General features: G+C 46.5%; 1 protein-coding gene across 1 annotated transcript in view; it reads right to left on the minus strand.

The window, feature by feature from the left end:
• Positions 1-222: 222 nt before the first annotated feature.
• LOC144681883 (aryl hydrocarbon receptor-like) overlaps positions 223-18,810 on the minus strand; it is a 134,405-nt gene continuing 115,817 nt past the window's right edge. The window contains exon 8 of the mRNA XM_078543986.1: positions 223-397. Coding sequence (XP_078400112.1) covers positions 343-397 — 55 coding nt within the window. The 3' untranslated portion in view covers positions 223-342. The remainder of the gene's footprint in view (positions 398-18,810) is intronic.

Genomic DNA, 18,810 nt, shown 5'->3' on the forward strand with positions numbered 1-18,810 from the left:
ACAGGGAAAGGAGGAAGAAATCACTAAACAGTAATAAACATTCTCTTCATCCTCTCCCCCAAACACTACTCTTACCTGTCCCTGGTAGCAGAACCATGTGATAGGAAATTTAGTCGGCTACATCAGAAAATAACACTGTTCAAGAACCTATAGATAACGTTAAAAGGCTGCTGAGACATAGCTTTAAGTTGGCAAAAAAATGTCTTGCTTTTTCATGGACAAGTTGCTCCCTCTCTACAGGCCTGTAGTGCTTACATTAAAGGACACAGATTGGATACGATGTAATCTGGCTGTCCATCCTTGTACACGACACATGCGAAGGCTTGTACCCACTGCCAGCGATTATCTTTGCAGAGAAGTCTGAAGACGGTCAGTCCACTGTCCCCAGTCTTCATCACTGAAACCATAGGAATGTAATGAAATTGGAAACATTGTAAGAACATTTCTGTTTATTTAAATTCTATTTCTTTATGAAGAGTTTTTGTATTTGGGGTGTTAATGCTGGGGAACATAATATTTTCTGTTTCAGGACCCGAAAGCCAACAACTTCCAGGTGGGGTATAGAATGGCTGATACATTGTCAAGTTCCCTCTATTCTTCCTCCATAATATCCGTTAGCACTAACCTCAGAACAGCTTCAGTGGTGCAGCAATTTCCACCAGCCCAAGCATTCTCTGAGCTTTCGGAATGAGATTATTCAAAGTATTGTTATTACCATGGCTATTTGGAACTGAGTTAAGGCATTTTTCCTTTAAGGTTTACAGACAACAGGTAGTTTGGGATGAATTTGAACCTATATTCCAAAAGTGAACATCTTGTATCTAACCTACTGCAATACCCAGTCCCCTCTCGAACCTGCACAAGTTGCCCTGCTGATAGATGTTGGAATGCTAAATTTTCAAAAGCTCTCATTGGGTGGAATCTTCCCAGATTTGTATTAAGTGCAGTAGTGGACACGTAAACTGACGTTTTACCCGCCGGCAGCAACGCTGGGGCTTTTCACGCCGTATTGTCCCAAACCCGCCGCATTAATTATGCATTCCCGGGAAACACGCCGTTTCCATGGCAGGCGGGCTCTCATTCGCCCACTACGCCATCACCTCGCCACTTCATCATGCCGGGCACCATATTTAAAGTGCAGCCACGCTCACATATCTCAGTGCTTCCAGCCCACGACTGCTGCAAAGAAGACATGGCCTAAAAGGCAAAAAGACTGCAGCCCCCAGGTTCAATGACCCATCCCTTGATTGCCTTTTGGACGCAGTGGAGGCCCACCATGATGTCCTCCAGCCCCGCTCTGGCCGCAGGAGGGGCAGCAACATCATTAATTCAGCTTGGGAGGCAGTGGCAGTGGTGGTCAGTGCCAACGCCCTTCAAAAGCAGACAGCCACCCAGTGCCACAAGAGGTTGAATATTCTCCTCCATTCTGCCAGGTTAAGTCACTCTTCTCATCACTCTCAACTCAAACGCTCACAAACCCATCACACAACTTCAGGGCCCTCACTCACTGCCAGTTCAAGGGACATCACCATTCACTCTCTCTCACACACCGTCATTGTCCTCATCCCATCCATGGGACCACTCACTACCCACACATGCCAGGCATACTTATCATCTGGCCTGGCAGGTGTCTTGCTTACACTCTCTCCATCTCTATTCATGCAGGACAAGCTGGCACACAACAGGGAGAGGTCGCAGATTGGTGGAGGAATGCCTGAAATCAAGGTCCTCACAGACTTTGAAAACAGAGCTATCCAGCTGGTCAGCAATGATCTGGACCAGTCCTGCGCTGACGGTGAGGTTGGCGCTGCTCTACCACGTGAGGATCCAGCAGTGCGACATCCATCAGACAACCATGCTGTGAGTCATGTGTCCTGTTTCACAGGTCACTGCCATCCACTAATTATCTCTCCTTGCTTTCACAGGCACGTCTGCCAAACAGCTGATGGAGTCCACGGCCCAGGGCCTCCAATCAAACCCCAAAGAAAACTCTGAAGAGGAATCTGAAGGCACCCTCCTTAAAGTCCCATCACAGCGCTCACCCACGTCCTCCACCAGCGCTGAGATACACACCTAGGTGGGACCTAGCTTTAGAGTAGCCTCAGGATCACAATCTGGTGAGCACATAGCACTTTCTGTTCCACAGGAGGCGATGGCAGGGACTTCCCAGGTGTCCGGCACTCAGAAGACTGCTCCTTGAAATTGCTCACTCCTTGAGGAGAAGGGGTAGCTGGAGTGAGATCGAGCTGCCCCGCACTCCTCCCGCGTATGCACTGTTGGAGGCCAGCAATGGCGTCAGTCACAGAATCACATAGTGCAGAAGAGGCCCTTCGGCCCATCGAGTCCGCACTGACACGTGAGAAACACCTGACCTACGTACCTAATCCCATTTACCAGCACTTGGCCCATAGCCTTGAATGTTATGATGTGCCAAGTGCTCATCCAGGTACTTTTTAAAGGATGTGAGGCAACCCGCCTCCACCACCCTACCAAGCAGCACATTCCAGACCGTCACCACCCTCTGGGTAAAAAGGTTTTTCCTCACATCCCCCCTAAACGTCCTGCCCCTCACCTTGAACTTATGTCCCCTCGTGACTGACCTTTCAACTAAAGGGAACAGCTGCTCCCTATCTACCCTGTCCATGCTCCTCATAAGCTCGATCAGGTTGCTCCTCAATCTTCTCTGCTCCAACAAAAACAACCCAAGTCTATCCAACTTCTCTTCATAACTTAAATGTTTCATCCCAGGCAACATCCTGGTGAATCTCCTCTGCATCCCCTCCAGTGCAATCACATCCTTCCTATAATGTGGTGGCCAGAACTGCACACAGTACTCCAGCTGTGGCCTCACTAACGTTCTATACAACTCCAACATGACCTCCCTACTTTTGTAATCTATGCCTGGATTGATAAAGGCAAGCGTCCCATATGTCTTTTTCACCACTCCACTAACATGCCCCTCCGCCTTCAGAGATCTATGGACACACACGCCAAGGTCCCTTTGTTCCTCAGAACTTCCGAGTGTCATGCCATTCATTGAATACTTCCTTGTCAAATTACTCCTTCCAAAGTGTATCACCGCACACTTTTCAGGGTTAAACTCCATCTGCCACTTATCTGCCCATTTGACCATCCCGTCTATATCTTCCTGTAGCCCAAGACACTCAACCTCACTGTTAACCACCCGGCCAATCTCTGTGTCATCCGCAAACTTACTAATCCTACCCCCCACATAGTCATTTATATAAATGATGAATAATAGGGGACCCAGCATAGATCCCTGTGGTATGCCACTGGACACTGGCTTCCAGTCACTAAAGCATCCTCTGTCATCACCCTCTGTCCCCTACAACTAAGCCAATTTTGAATCCACCTCATCAAATTACCCTGTATCCCATGTGCATTTGCCTTCTTTATAAGTCTCCCATGTGGGACCTTGCCAAAGGCTTTGCTGAAATCCATATAAACTACATCAACTGCACTACCCTCATCGACACACATGGTCAGCTCCTCAAAAAATTCAATCAAATTTGTTAGGCATGACCTCCCTCTGACAAAGCCATGCTGTCTATCCCTGATCAAGTCTTGCCTCTCCAAGTGGAGATAGATTCTCTCCTTCAGAATTTTCTCCAATAGTTTCCCTACCATTGACGTGAGACTCATTGGCCTGTAGTTCCCTGGCTTATCTCTACAACCCTTCTTAAATAGCAGAACCACATTAGCTGTTCTCCAGTGCTCTGGCACCTCCCCCGTGGCCAGAGAGGAATTAAAAATTCGGGTCAGAGCCCCTGCGATCTCCTCCCTTGCCTCCCTCAGCAGCCTGGGACACAAATCGTCTGGACCTGGAGATTTGTCCACTTTTAAGCCTGCCAACACCTCCAATACCTTGTCACTCCCGATATCAAGTTACTTAATAACCTCGCAGTCTCTCTCCCCGAGTTCGATACCTTCATCCTCATTCTCTTGGGTGAAGATGGATGTGAAGTATTCGTTCAACACTCTACCGATGTCCTCTGGCTCTACCCATAGATTGCCCCTTTGGTCCCTAATGGGTCCTACTCTTTCCCTGGTTATCTTCTTCCCATTGATACACTTATAGAATATCTTGGGGTTTTCCCTACTTTTACCAGCCAGAGCTTTCTCATATCCCCTCTGTGCTCTCCTAATTGCTTTCTTAAGCTCCACCCTGCACTTTCTGTACTCCACTAATGCCTCTGCTGATTAGCTTCCCTTGTGCCTGCTAAAAGCCTCTCTTTTCCTTCTCATCGTAACCTGAATATCTCTGGTCATCCATGGTTCTCTGGGCTTGTTACTCCTTCCTATCATCCTAGAGGGAATATGTTGAACCTGTACCCTCCTCATTTCCTTTTTGCACGCCCCTCACTGCTCCTCTGTAGATTTCCCCACAAGTAGTTGTTCCCAGTCTACCTTGGCCTGATCCTGCCTTATTTTACTAAAATCCACTCTCCCTCTATCCAAAACATTTTTTTTGCAACTTGTCTATTTCTTTGTCCATAACAAGCTTAAATTGTACCATGTTGTGGTCGCTATCACTAAAATGCTCCCCCACCACCACCAGCGGTCAGTGGTGAAGTTCAGTCAGAAATTTGCTGAGTCCAAGTCAGATGATGAGCTTCTAGACTTGGTCATGTCACAGTTGCTGGAGCTGCAAAGGCAAGCTTGGGAACATCAGGAAGGGATACCCATGGCACTCCTCAGATTGGTGAGGTGACAGTGCCGGCATGCCAATAAACTGGGGTCAATACTGGTAGGATGGTGGCTACCATGGAGATCTTGGAACAGGACATCATTCCTGCACTGCTGCGCAGGCTGAACTCCATCGCTGACGCTATCGTTGGCCTCCAACAGCACATACGTGGGAGGAGAGCAGGGCAGCTCGATCTCACTCCAGCTACCCCTTCTTCTCAAAGAGTCAGCCAAGGGCTCTTGGGCACCCATAGGAAGGAGGATCAGCAGGTGCCTGAGGCCATCCACCCAGGTGACTCCAGGAGTGTCCAGCTCATCCGAATCCCCTCTTTCTGTGTCCCCAGCAGCTCCAGCTTCAGAGCTTGAGGAGGATGCCACTGCCACGTAGCAGGTTCCCAAAAGCAGGCCAGAGCCCTCCAGGTCTTGGCCCTCCAGAGGACACCCGTCAAGGTCATCACAGACAGGGTGTAGCAGTCAGCAGGCTGGCTCCGCCTCCCCTGTGCTTGTCCAGGAAGCACCAAGAGGTAGCGGCAGAGTTAGGAAAGTTAAGAAGTTGCACAACCTGGGCCCGGGTGTTAATCACTTGTACGTAATGTTCACTATTGTCAATGAACATCCCAAGAATGTCACCCTGCCTGTGGCTCCTTATTCTGATGAGCAGTGTTCATGTCCATAAGACCATAAGACATAGGAGCAGAAATTAGGCCATTCGGCCCATTGAGTCTGCTCCACCATTCAATCATGGCTGATAAGTTTCTCAACCCCATTCTCCTGCCTTCTCCCCGTAACTTTTGATTCCCTTACCAATCAAGAACCTATCTATCTCGGTCTTAAATACACTCAATGACCTGGCCTCCACAGCCTTCTGTGGCAATGAATTCCATAGATTCACCACTCTCTGGCTAAAGAAGTTTCTCCTCATCTCTGTTCTAAAAGCTGTGCCCTCGGGTCCTAGTCTCTCCTACTAATGGAAACATCTTCCCCACGTCCACTCTATCCAGGCCTTTCAGTATTCTGTAAGTTTCAATCAGATCCCCCCTCATCCTTCTAAACTCCATCGAGTATAGACCCAGAGTCTTCAAACGTTTCTTATATGTTAAGCCTTTCATTCCTGGGATCGTTCTCGTGAACCTCCTCTGGACCCTCTCCAGGGCCAGAACATCCTTCCTGAGATACGGGGCCCAAAATTGCTCACAATATTCTAAATGTGGTCTGACCAAAGCCTTATAAAGCCTCAGCAGCACAACCCTGCTTTTATATTCTAGTCCTCTCAAAATAAATGCCAACATTGCATTTGCCTTCCTAACTACCGACTCAACCTGCAAGTTAACCTTAAGAGAATCCTGGACTAGGACTCCCAAGTCCCTTTGCACTCCAGATTTCTGAATTCTCTCCTCATTTAGAAAATAGTCTATGCCTCTATTCGTCCCACCAAAGTTCATGACCTCACACTTCCCCATGTTGTATTCCATCTGCCACTTCTTTGCCCATTCTCCTAACCTGTCCAAATTCTTCTGCAGCCTCCCTGCCTCCTCAATACTACCTGTCCCTCCACCTATCTTTGTATCATCTGCAAACTTAGCCAGGATGCCCTCAGTTCCTTCATCTGGATCATTAATATATAAAGTGAAAAGTTGTGGTCCCAACACTGGTCCTTGTGGAACTCCACTAGTCACCGGCCGCCATCCTGAGAAGGACCCCCTTATCCCCACTCTCTGCCTCCTGCCAGACAGCCAATCTTCTATCCATGCTAGTACCTTGCCTCTAACAGCATGGGCTCTTATCTTACTGAGCAGCCTCCTGTGCGGCACCTTGTCAAAGGCCTTCTGGAAGTCCAAGTAGATATAACATCCATTGGCTCTCCTTTGTCTAACCTACTCATTGCCTCCTTAAAGAATTCTAACAGATTTGAAATTTATTCTGAAATCTCATCCTTAATAATGGACTCTAAAATCTTACCAACGACCGAGGTCAGGCTAATCGGCCTGTAATTTCCCGTCTTTTGCCTCACTCCCTTCTTAAACAGGGGGGTTACATTAGCAATTTTCCAGTCCTCTGGGACCCTCCCTGACTCGAGTGATTCCTGAAAGATCACCACTAACGCCTCCACTATCTCTTCAGCTATCTCCTTCAGAACTCTGGGGTGTAATCCATCTGGTCCAGGTGATTTATCCACCTTCAGACCTTTCAGTTTTCCTAGCACCTTCTCCTTGGTAATGGCCACCATACTCACCTCTGCCCCCCGACTCTCTTGAACTTTGGGGATGTTACTCGTGTCTTCCACTTTGAAGACTGACGCAAAGTACCTATTCAGTTCCTCCGCCATTTCTTTGTTCCCCACTACTACTTCTCCAGCGTCATTTTCCAGCGGCCCAATGTCCACTTTTGCCTCTCTCTTACCCTTTATATATCTTAAAATACTCTTACAATCTTCTTTTATGTTACTGGCTAGTTTACCCTCATATTTAATCTTCTCCCTCCTTATTTCTTTTTTAGTTGTCCTCTGTTGGTCTTTGTAGGCTTCCCAATCCCCTGGTTTCCCACTGCTCTTCGCCGCATTGTATGCTTTCTCTTTAGCTTTTATGCTGTCCCTGACTTCCCTTGTCAGCCATGGTTGCCTCGTCCTCCCTTTAGTATGCTTCTTCTTCCTAGGGATGAATTTTTGCTGTGTCTCCCAAATTGCTCCCAGAAACTCCTGCCACTGATGTTCCACTGTCTTTCCTGCTAGGCTCACCTCCCAGTCAATTCTGGCCAGCTCCTCCCTCATGCCTCTGTAGTTGCCTCTATTCAACTGTAATACCGTTACATCTGATTCCAGGTTTTTCCTCTCAAATTGCAGGGTAAATTCTATCATATTATGGTCACTTCCTCCTAAGGGTTCCTTCACCTTAAGCTCCCTTATCAAATCTGCCTCATTACACATCACTAAATCTAGAATTGCCTGTTCCCTAGTGGGCTCCACCATAAGCTGTTCCAAAAAGCCATCTTGTAGACATTCCACAAATTCCTTTTCTTGGGATCCACTACCAACCTGATTTTCCCAGTCTACCTGGATATTGAAATCCCCCATGATTACTGTAACCTTGCCTTTCTTACACACCTTTTCTATCTCCTGGTGTATCTTGTGCCCCACATCCTGACTACTGTTCGGAGGCCTGTACATAACTCCCATTATGGTTTTTTTACCTTTGCAGTTCCTCAACTCTACCCACACAGATTCTACATCATCTGACCCTACGTCATTTCTTGCTATCGATTTAATTTAATTTCTTACTAACAAAGCAACCCCACCCCCTCTGCCAACCTGCCTATCTTTTCGATAGGATGTATATCCTTGGATATTTAGCTCACAGTCCTGATCCCCTTGCAGCCATGTCTCTGTGTTGCCCACCACATCATACCTGCCAATTTCAATCTGCGCCACAAGGTCATTGACCTTATTTCGTATACTGCGTGCATTCAGATACAACACCTTCAGTCCTGTATTTCCCGTCCCCTTTCTCATTGTCGTCCCTTTATCTGATGTGCTTGAAGTTAGATTCCTAGCCCTTTCCAAACACTCTGTCCTATTTTGTGTTCTGGAGACTTTAATAGCCTCTCCTGGGCTCTCCTTTCTTTTCAGTTTTTTCATAATTTTCCATGAAGTTGAATCCACCCCCCGCACGCTAACCTGCTGCTTTGTTTCCCGTTAGACATACTTCTTGGAGTTTTACCCTTCCCATCCCCCCCACTTTCTAGTTTAAAGTCCTGTTGACTACCCTATTTACCCTTTTCGCTAGAACATTGGTCCCAGATCGATTCAGGTGGAGACCGTCCCAATGGTACAGATCCCTCCTGTTCCAATACTGATGCCAGTGCCCCACGAAATGGAACCCCTCTTTCCTGCACCACTCCTTTATCAACGTGTTTACTTCCCTTATTCTCGTGTCCCTATGCCAATTTGCAAGTGGCTCGGGTAGTAATCCGGAGATTATAAACCTTGAGGACCTGTTCTTTAATTTAGTTCCTAGTTCCTGATAATCCCCAAACAGGTCCTCTTTCCTAGTCTTACCTATGTTATTTGTCCCGACGTGGACCACAACAATGTCACTCAGATGTGAAACCTTTCAGCACAAGATAAAGGCAGATGTCTCAGTCCAGGGCCTCTTCCCTGTGTTTTGTGCAGCCTTCATACCAAAGTGATGGTCTAGCCTCACACTCCCTGGAAACATTACTAATGACTGCACCTTGATGGCGCTCGTCATTGCTACCAGAATGTTGTGGGCAGGTGTCACAGAGTTCCGTCATTCCCTCTGTGTGCTCTCATCACCTTTAGCTCTTCAGCTTCTGTGACCAGTGATGCTGTGCTCCTGAAGGGCTCAGGTGCTAAAGGCGGCAAAGGATCAATGCTTTCAAAGTTTCATGGCTGTGTCTCTATGATTTGACCCTGATCACAGAGCGCAAGCGAGGTGTCCTCAGCCAGACAGGAGTCAGACATTCTCAGAGGCTATGTGAAGATCTCCGGAGTGTTCACACTGCATGTCGTCATCATCCTCCTGCAATCGAGCGACTATTAGGGCCTCCACTGCATCTCCATGACAGGAGCATTCTCACAGAGAGTATGTACGCTGCCATAAGCCAGACTGGAGTCAAACGTTCATAGATGCAATGTGAGGATCTTATGGGATGTCTCCTCACTGCATGAAGTCATCATCCTCCACAAATCTAGCATCTATGGGGGTCTCCTGAGTGCACCTGCCTCATCTTGCCAGTGCAAGGGCCTCATCGCTGTCATCAACACCTTTGAGGACCTCCTGATCCTCATTCCCATCAATGTCCTCCTCACCGGAGGAGACGTCCAGCTCCCCCATCTCCTTCTCACCAAGCTCCTCTCCCCGTTGCAGTGCCAGGTTGTAAAGGGCGCAGCAGGCGACGATGCTGTGAGAGACCCTCTATGGACCATATTGCAGGGCTCCACCTGACCAGTCCACACACTGGAACCTCATTTTCAGCATCCTGATGGTTTGCTCTGCCAAGTTGCAAGTTGCAGCATGAGTCTTGTTATACCGTCGCTCTGCTGCAGTCTGAGGCCGCCGCATGGGTGTCATCAGCCAGTCCTCTATGGATGGCCCTTGTCTTCGAGGAGGCAACTCTGCAGCCTCTGTGGACCCTGGAGGACGTCAGGGTTCTGCGAATGACTGAGAATGTAGGAGTTGTGCAAACTCCCTGGGAATCATGCTCAGACCTGCAGGATGCATTTGTGGTGATTGCACACCAGCTGCACATTCAGCGAATGGAATCCCTAACGGTTGACATAGATGACCAATTGTTGTGATGGAGGTCTGAGCGCCACTGAGTGAAGTTGATGGCACCCTGCACCTGTGGGAAACCTGAGATCTGGGTGATTCCAATCACTCTTACGTCCTGGCTGTTCTGGTCCCGGGCAAAATGCACAAAGTTGTGTGACCTCGCAAAGATGGCATCCGTGACCTCATGGATGCATTTGTGGGTGGAGTCCTGTGAGATCCCACAGAGGTCACCTGTGGAGCCCTGAAAGGAGCCACTGGCATAGAAATTGAGCGCAACGGTCACTTTGACGGCCACTGGCAGTGGATGCCCTCCACATCCCCGTGGCACCAAATCCTGCAGCAGCTGGCAGATGTGATCGACCAGTTCCCTAGACATGCGCAGTCTTTGGCGACACTGGTTGTCGGGCACCTACAGGAAAGAAAGGTGGTGTTTATAGACCCTGTCTAGCTAGGCGCCGACCAGCGATGGCTCGCTGTGGCTCTTCAGCAGCATGTGCGGGAGCCCCAACCACCCCTTCTTCCAGAAGGTGCTGCTCCTCCCTCTGCACAGCCAAGTGCCTCAGTCACTCTCTTGTCCATCGTTTCCGCTCTCTGTGCGCCACGAGGCACACAGCTAGCTCACCAGGCTCCATGCTCCTGAAAGCGAGAGATGTTTGGGTTAGCATGGGTGTACTAAGAACCTCTCTTGATTAAGTCTGAAGGTCCCTTAATGCATCCTGGAGAGTGCTGGCCACCATTTGGATGGCCAGAGGTTAGTGCGATGCATGGCTGCCTGAAACCCCACCTTCCTCCATCCCACTCCACCTGATCGATTGGCGGCAGCACTGGACTGCATGCTGTGCTCTCAGCTCAGGCGCAGGCATTCTCCTAACCTGCACTGCAAGGCTGCACTGTTAGCTTGAACCATGAGAGAGACTGGTCCAAACTGGGATGATGACATTGCAAGGGGCTGTGAGCACCTCCACCAGTGACTGCTCCATGGCCAGCTTTAAGAAAGAGATTGTACAACGTGCCCAGTCATCCAACTGTCCTGCAGCCCACTAAAATACTCATTAGTTTGCAGTCGTGCCCGAGGGGTGAAAAACTCTCGAGCACCTGGTGGTACTTTGATGCCTCTGCATTGCTTAAGTTGGCAAATAAGCTAGAGGCCCGACTCCAATCATATCAATGTGGCTGAGCCTGAACTGTCTCAGCTGCGGAGGAATGGTCACTTTATACAAGGTGTCCATAATGTGTGGCCGCTTCCCTCACCCATCGCCCCACCAACCCGCACGTGCTTGTGCACTATGTTCAACCGCAGGGCAGTCTTTGCCCACCACCCCCTACCCCCGCTCCAAAGTCGCCTCAATCACAAGGCAGCCTTTGCACCACCCCTCCCAAAGTCGCCTCAACCACAGGGCAGCCTTTGCCCTCCCCACCCCAATGCACCTCAACCTTGAAGTCCAACAGGCATCCTTCACGAACGCTCCGCAATGTTACTGTGTACTCACCTCCGAGCTCCCCTCAAAGTGCAGCCTGCCAAGTGCACGCCATATATATGCTGTTGTGAAACAAGTCGGCATGGTGAGTGGACGATCCAGCGGGGGGGGGGTTGCTGATTCTGGCAGGCTATCCTTGTAATGATATGCTGATGTATATAATAAGGCTCCTGATGTCCGATGGCGGGAAATGCGGCCTGCCATCGACTGGCTGAACGGATGATCGCAAACTGGTTTTGAAACTGATTTTTGGCCTTCTTGCCATATTGTCCACTCCTGCCACCGAACACATCCAATGCCAGCGGGCACGGACGATTCCGCCCATTGCCTAGTATATTATAAATACTGGTAACCAGCTCAATTCGCACTATGCAACTAAATGAAATCATCTTTTATGCAAGAGTATTTCTCTGAAATCACAGAAAGGGTATACCCTATCACACCATGGAGCCAACTGTGAAATTTAGAGCACAATTTACCATTCAATGCTAAATGTCATAATAAGGTAGTGTAATAGATATAGGTATATACTACGTAGTTACATCAGAGATCATCAATCCCTCTGTTAATGCAGCTTCCTTTAAGCAGCACCTACAAACCACTACCTATAGTCAGTAATGACACTCAAGGGTGAGGACAGTAGTTAGGAGAAATTTCTTTATGCAGGGAGAAGACTGTTGAAGCATTGGATGTTGAAAAGGGGGTGTAATTGGGGCAGAAATACTCAGCAGGAGTGGTGGAGGCAGAAGGGCCAGAGGTTGTGAAGGAGTGGTGAAGGTAGAGGTCCGGGGCGGAGGGCTAAAGAAGTGGAGACAGAAGGATATGGTGCGGGAAGTAGTGAAGATAGAGGACATGGTGGGAGATGTAGTGGAGTTAGAAGGACTCGGGAAGAGTAATGGAGACGGAGAGACATGGGGAATAGGGGGAATAGTTGTGACAGAGAGACTCTGAGAAAAATGCACTGCTGCATCTTTTAAGGGAAGTAGAGGAAGTTACTGGGCAATGGAGAGAGACATTGGGACTTCTGAATCAAAGAACTGGCATAAACATGGTGGGACAAAACGATGTCTCCTATGGTTCTATGATCACTATCCAGCGACCATCATTCGAGGAGTGCGTTGTCAGCAGAGGACAGATTTGGGTTTAGCTGGGATGCCTCATCATGGCCAAATAGGTGGCTAGCATTCAATATCTGGGCTCACATGCAAGTTATGCCCTACTTGATGTGTACTGAGAGAGGTAATGGAAGGTCTGCTAATGAATTATATGTAGCATGAATCCAGAGAGGCGGGGAGGAATGGTCAAGATACAATATTTTTCTTGTACATTACACTACAGTCTATATGAATCTGAAGGGAGAGTCACCACTTTTTGTACTGATTTGTATTGATTTATTTTTTCTTCTAAGGGTTCCAGCTCACAACCTGTGCTCCATCAGAACAGTGATGATGTGTCATATATCGAGTTGCAGTGAGCAACCAACCTCAGCTGCGGGAGGCCTTCTGGTTTATTTTTAGCTCTAGTCATCATCCTGTTTGTTCTGCTGTCCCAAGGAAGTGGCACCTGTGAGGTTGGAGCCGAATGCTTTGCTCAGGAAGTGCGGAAACCCAGATGTAACACAGCAAGGCTGGAAGGAGCAGAATGCCTCAACCTGGCATTCTGGCAGACAGAATTGGCTAGAGAGTCATTGTACTATTTCAGCTCACATTGCTCAGGGCCCCTTGAACGGGATATCCACACAGTGATCTAGCGTGAGAACCAAGCATGAACTTTCTTCCATACCCCAAGTAAAAGTAACCTCTTTAACTTAGTCCATTTATAGATCAACCTAATTTATATAATACATTAACACTCTGATTTCTTGTATCCTTTACTCCCCTGTGTATTTTAGGAATGGTTCAGGCACCGAATACATTTACCAAGTCCAAATGCCTCCCCCTCACCCCCCTCCCCCAGATTGGATAAATGGTGAAGATAAGAACTCCCAAAATAAATAAATTTAAGTTGCTGAATTGTTTTATTACTTTGTGAGATACCAACACTGGAATGGGTCCCTCTGTGCTTTGCAGTTCAAAAAAACATTGCTCAGGGATTTGGGCTGTGAGATGAATACCTGGAGGCTCAAAGGCTTCTTGTTACCCCTTCCCACACTTAAAAGGCACTACCAAGATGGAGCTATGGATGTCCAACTGCTTTCTTGTAGCAAAGATGAGTCCAGGCAGAAAAAGAGAGAGGTATAAATAATTTAAAAAATCATAAATCATAAATAAAAGATAACACTAAGTTTCAATCTGATTCTATTTAAAAAAAATAAAAATGTATATAGCACCTTTCACAACCTCCGAATATCCTGAAGCACTTCACAGCCAATGAAGTACATTGTAGTGCGGTCACTGTTGTAACATGAGAAATGCAGCCACAAATTTGCTCACAGCAAGGTCCCACAAACAGCAGTGAGATGATGACCAGATAATGATAATTGGTTTAGTGATACAGGTTGAGGGATAAATATTGGTCCATAAACTGGGCAGAACACTCAAGTCTTCTTCGAAGAATGCCATGTGATCTTACAGGTCCACTGGAAAGACATTTTTGGATAAGACATCTTGTCCAAAAAATAGCACAGCCGACAGTGCAGCACTTCAGTGTTGCACTGAAGTGTCATCCTAGCTTATGTGCTCAAGTCCCTGGAAGGGAATTAAAGCTACAACCTTCTGACTCTGATAGATCTCTCCAACCCACTAAGACAAGACTGACAACTAACTGAACAGCAAATCTTAGTGTTGGTGTGGTAACATTTAGGGACAAAGGAAAGGATAAGATGGCGTAGGATAATGGGGTTTGTTTTAAATACTTTAGTTTTAAAGTGTTCTCTAAATTTCTTCGAGGGCAATGCTTTGATTTCACCAAGTTATTTGTGCTGTTTCTTGACGGCTGGTCACTCTGAACATGTACTTCAGAAAGTTCTCTACAATTGTTGCACTGCATGCATGCCTCATCAGTGCGTTATGTTTTGACTGGTCAAGTTATGTATTCCTTAGTTCCAGCCAACACTCAATTCAGTTTGCTCTGTGAAATAGCTTTAAGAATAACTGTCTTGACTGGTCATTTGTTAGTTGCACTACCCTAAGGTCCTGGCCCATACAGACCAAAGCAGCAGGGTTATGGGACAACAGCTTGCATTTATATAGTGCCTTTAACATAACAAAATGTCTCAAGGTACTTCATAAAAGTCTAACTGACTAAAGAAAAACTGACTTTGAGTCAAAGAAGGGGATATTAGGACAGGTAACTAAAAGCTTTGTCCAAGCATTATGTGTTAGCAGCATCATAAAGGAAGAGAGAGGTGGAAAGGTGAAAAGGTTTAGAGAGGAATTTCCAGAGCTTAGCCCCAGACAACTAAAGGCACAGTGACCACCGGTGGGGTGAAGTTGGGGATGCATACGAGATCAGAGTTGTAGGAAAGCCTAGTTCTCGGAAGATTGTAGAGCCAGAAGAGTTTAAAAAGATTGGGAGGGGCACGGCACTTTTAAAAAAAAGGATGACAATTTTAAAATTGATGTGCTGATGGACCAGGAGCCAAAATAGGTCAGTGAGCACAGGGGTGAAGAGTGAAAGGGAATTGGTACCAGTTAGGATATGAGCAACAAAATTTCAAATGAGCTCAAGTTTATGTGGAAGATGGAAGAGCAGCCTAGAGTGCGTTGGAATACTGGAGTTTGGGGATAACAAAACCATGAGGCTTTCAGCAATAGATGAGCTGTGGCGGGGTAAAGATGGGCAATGTTAGAGTTGGGTATATGCAGTCTTGGTGATGGAAAAGGATATAGGAAAGGAAGTTCAGTTCCAGATCAAATAGGATGCTGAAGGTATGGACAGTCTGGTTTTACCTTGAGATAGTGGCCAGGAGAGGAAATGGAATTGGTGTCTATAGAACAGAGCTTGTGGCACAGACTGAAGACAGAAGGTCAGTTCAATCAGGCAAGACTGGATGGCAGTCTGATAACACTGAGGCAGTTGATAGAGGGGTTGGCATCCACATGGACAATACTGTACAATCTTACAGTGCAGGTGTGTGCGACAAACACAATCACTTTGCCTTCAGCATCCTCTGGATTAGCGTAAGGAAAAAGAGCAAAAGTTGTTGTACTAAAGCAAAATGCACCCCACCGCCACATTTACTTGTTTAAAACCTATTACATCTGTAACTTTTCCCAATTCTGATGAAAGGTCATCAACCTGAAAGATTAACTCTGTTCCTCTCTCCACAGGTGCTTGCCAGAGCTGCTGAGTGTTTCCAGCATTTTCTGTTTTGATTTAAGAACTGTTGCATCCAATTCTAATTGCTTGCTGGTCACCTACTGGGGAGATGGCACCGCCCAGGTTGAATAGCAACCAATTGTCACCACCAAGGTTCATGAAAGAAGAACAGGCATTTAACATGAGGTAGCAGAGTCACAGTTGCGGAACAACAGTCCAATCATTATGTTCAGATTAGAATGGAGGTCGAGTGGAAAAGATGGATGAAGTTACTAAACCAGCTGCTTTAGCCATTATTGTTTTCCCCATGATACAAATCCCACTAAACCAGTATGGAACCCAATAGCTGTGTAATGGGGTTAGACACATGTACATCATTATAACCCCTTGCAAATTCTGCAAGGGCCTGAGTTTTACCTGTAGCTGCTTGGTCTGTTGTCCCAGGTGTGCTCTTATGTTTTGTTTGGTTTAAAGTGAGGGCAAATCCATGTACACACACAACTGGTAGACCCTAAATATATCCCATTTAATAGGTCCAATTGCTTAAATTGCTTTAATTTCAATAGAATTGTTTCTCTTCACATTTCCCCCTCACTTGCCCTCCACTCCCCTAATAAGGCACTGAATCCTTGCCCCGGTTTGCAATTGTGTGTGTCAGGTACAGAGTTTTGGCAAGCTATTTGACCATAGGGGCCATCGCATCCTACATCTACACACATGCATTTTCTAGCAGGGATCATTGGATAATGTTTCAATTGACGCAGGAATTGCCGGATGATTTTTTCCACTCCACCACCCCCCCAATCCAGGTTGGCAACAGTAGATATACTTCCCTACAACCGAACCCAACCTTGCTGTGCCTGACTGAGATCAGTTCACTCAGCACAGACTGGGTACTGAATTGCAACCTTCCTAAGCTCAGCTTCTCACTGGGTAAACTCACCTAGCCAGCGGGTAATGCCATTTTACACATTGAATTCTTTCTTCCGAGACATTCAATGCTGCAATGCAGCAGAGAGCTGTGCTTGCTTTCTGAGCCCAATGTGGTAAATAAGGAAGGCACTCCCTAACTTGGATTTGAGGCAACAGGAATGAGGTTGTATTTTTCCCAGCTAAATCCCGGGTTTATTTTAATGAAAGCTGACAATTGTGTCAGTGGAAGCACTTAATATATTAAAATAAAATTAAAAACCAGCTTCCTGTTAGCTGAGACCAAAGCACAAACACAAAGGCAGCCTGAAGAAGAGTCATATTGGACTCGAAACATTATCTCTGTTTTTCTCTCTCCACAGATGCTGCCAGACCTGCTGAGTTTTTCCCAGCACTTTCTGTTTTTATTTATGACACAAATGTTGCCATGGCTTGGCAGCAGTGATTTTGCATTGGTTTGTAGGAGTGAACAAGACTGGATCTTTCTAGAAAAACATGTATATTTTACCTTGACCAAACCCTACCATTTATTTTTCAATACAAGAATGCTGACTTCCTGCCTCTTTGCCTAAAAATAAAGAGCTTTATTGTTTATCCACAGTAAAATCTTTAAGCACCTCTCATGTCTCATCTCTCCACTTAGAGAGAAATACCCTAGGGTGTCATTTCCACTCCTTGAATGTGTTGCGACTAATGACTCTTTTTCTAGGATCCTTCATTTTCCATTAAGATCCTGGAAAAAAGCCAAGCAATTAGGAACTTGAATGACAGTGTCAATCACTCTTCCCTGATAACCCAATGAGTAAATGTACTACATAATGAGGGAATGGATCTTATGCAGTAGGATGGTCTGAGTTCAGGTTATAATTGGTTCCAGTATCTCTGAGGAGCCAGGAAGGGAAAGAACAAATAGGGCAAATGTGGTATAGTGATAACGTTACTGAGCTAGTAACCCAGAGGCCCAGGTTAATGCTCTGGAGACATAAGAACATAAGAACTAGGAGCATGAGTAGGCAATTCAGCCCCTCGAGCCTGCCCCGCCATTCATTACGATCATGGTTGATCTCATTTTGGCCTCAACTCCAATTTCCTGCCCTCTCCCCATAAACTTTCAACCCATTACTAATTAAAAATCTGTCTATCTCCTCCTTAAATTTATTAGCGTCCCGGCATCCACTGCACTCTGAGGTAGTGAATTCCACAGATTCATGACCCTTTGAGAAAAGTAATTCCTCCTCATCTCTGATTTAAATCTACCACCCCTTAGCCTAAAACTATGGCCTCTCGTTCTAGAATGCCCCACAAGGGGAAACATCCGCTCCACATCTACTTTGTCTATCCCCTTTAGCATCTTATATACCTCAATTAGATCTCATCTCATCCTTCTAAACTCTAGCGAGTATAGGCCTAAACTGCTCAATCTCTCCTCATAAGACAAGCCCCGCATCTCTGGAATCAATCTAGTGAACCTCCTCTGAACCGCCTCCAATGCAACTAAATCCTTCCTCAAGTAAGGGGACCAAAATTGTGCACAGTACTCCAGGTGCAGTCTCACCACTGCCTTGTATAGTTGCAACAACACTTCCCTATTTTTATACTCTATTCCTTTAGCAATAAATGCCAAAATTCCATTTGCCTTCCTTATTACCTGCTGTACCTGCATACTAGCTTTCAGCGATTCATATATGAGGACACCCAGATCCCTTTGCACTGAAGCATTCTAAAGTTTCTGAAGAGACACGGGTTCAAATCCCACCAAAGCATCTGGTGGAATTTAAAATCAATTAGTAAATCTGGAATATAAAGCTAGTCTCAGTAATGGTGGCCATGGAATTATTATTGATTCTTGTAAAGACCCATCTGGTTCACTAATGTCCTTTAGGGGAAGGAAATATGCCAGCCTTACCCGGTCTGGCCTACATGTGACTCCAGACCCACAGCAATGTGTGGTTGACTCTTAACTGCCCTCTGAAATGTCCAGTTCAAGGCAACAAATGCTGGCTTTGCTACAGATGCCCACATCCCACGAAAGTAAAAGAAAAAAAAATAGAAACATGTACATTCTTCTTGGAGTGCGACCTCCACAAGTCCTGGGAGTTTGGTGAGAAGGGGAGGGAGGTGCTCCTTTGCTTTTTCTAACTTTTTCA

This window comes from Cetorhinus maximus, chromosome 6 (assembly GCF_964194155.1).
Source record: "Cetorhinus maximus chromosome 6, sCetMax3.hap1.1, whole genome shotgun sequence".
NCBI classification, from domain to species: Eukaryota; Metazoa; Chordata; class Chondrichthyes; order Lamniformes; family Cetorhinidae; genus Cetorhinus; species Cetorhinus maximus.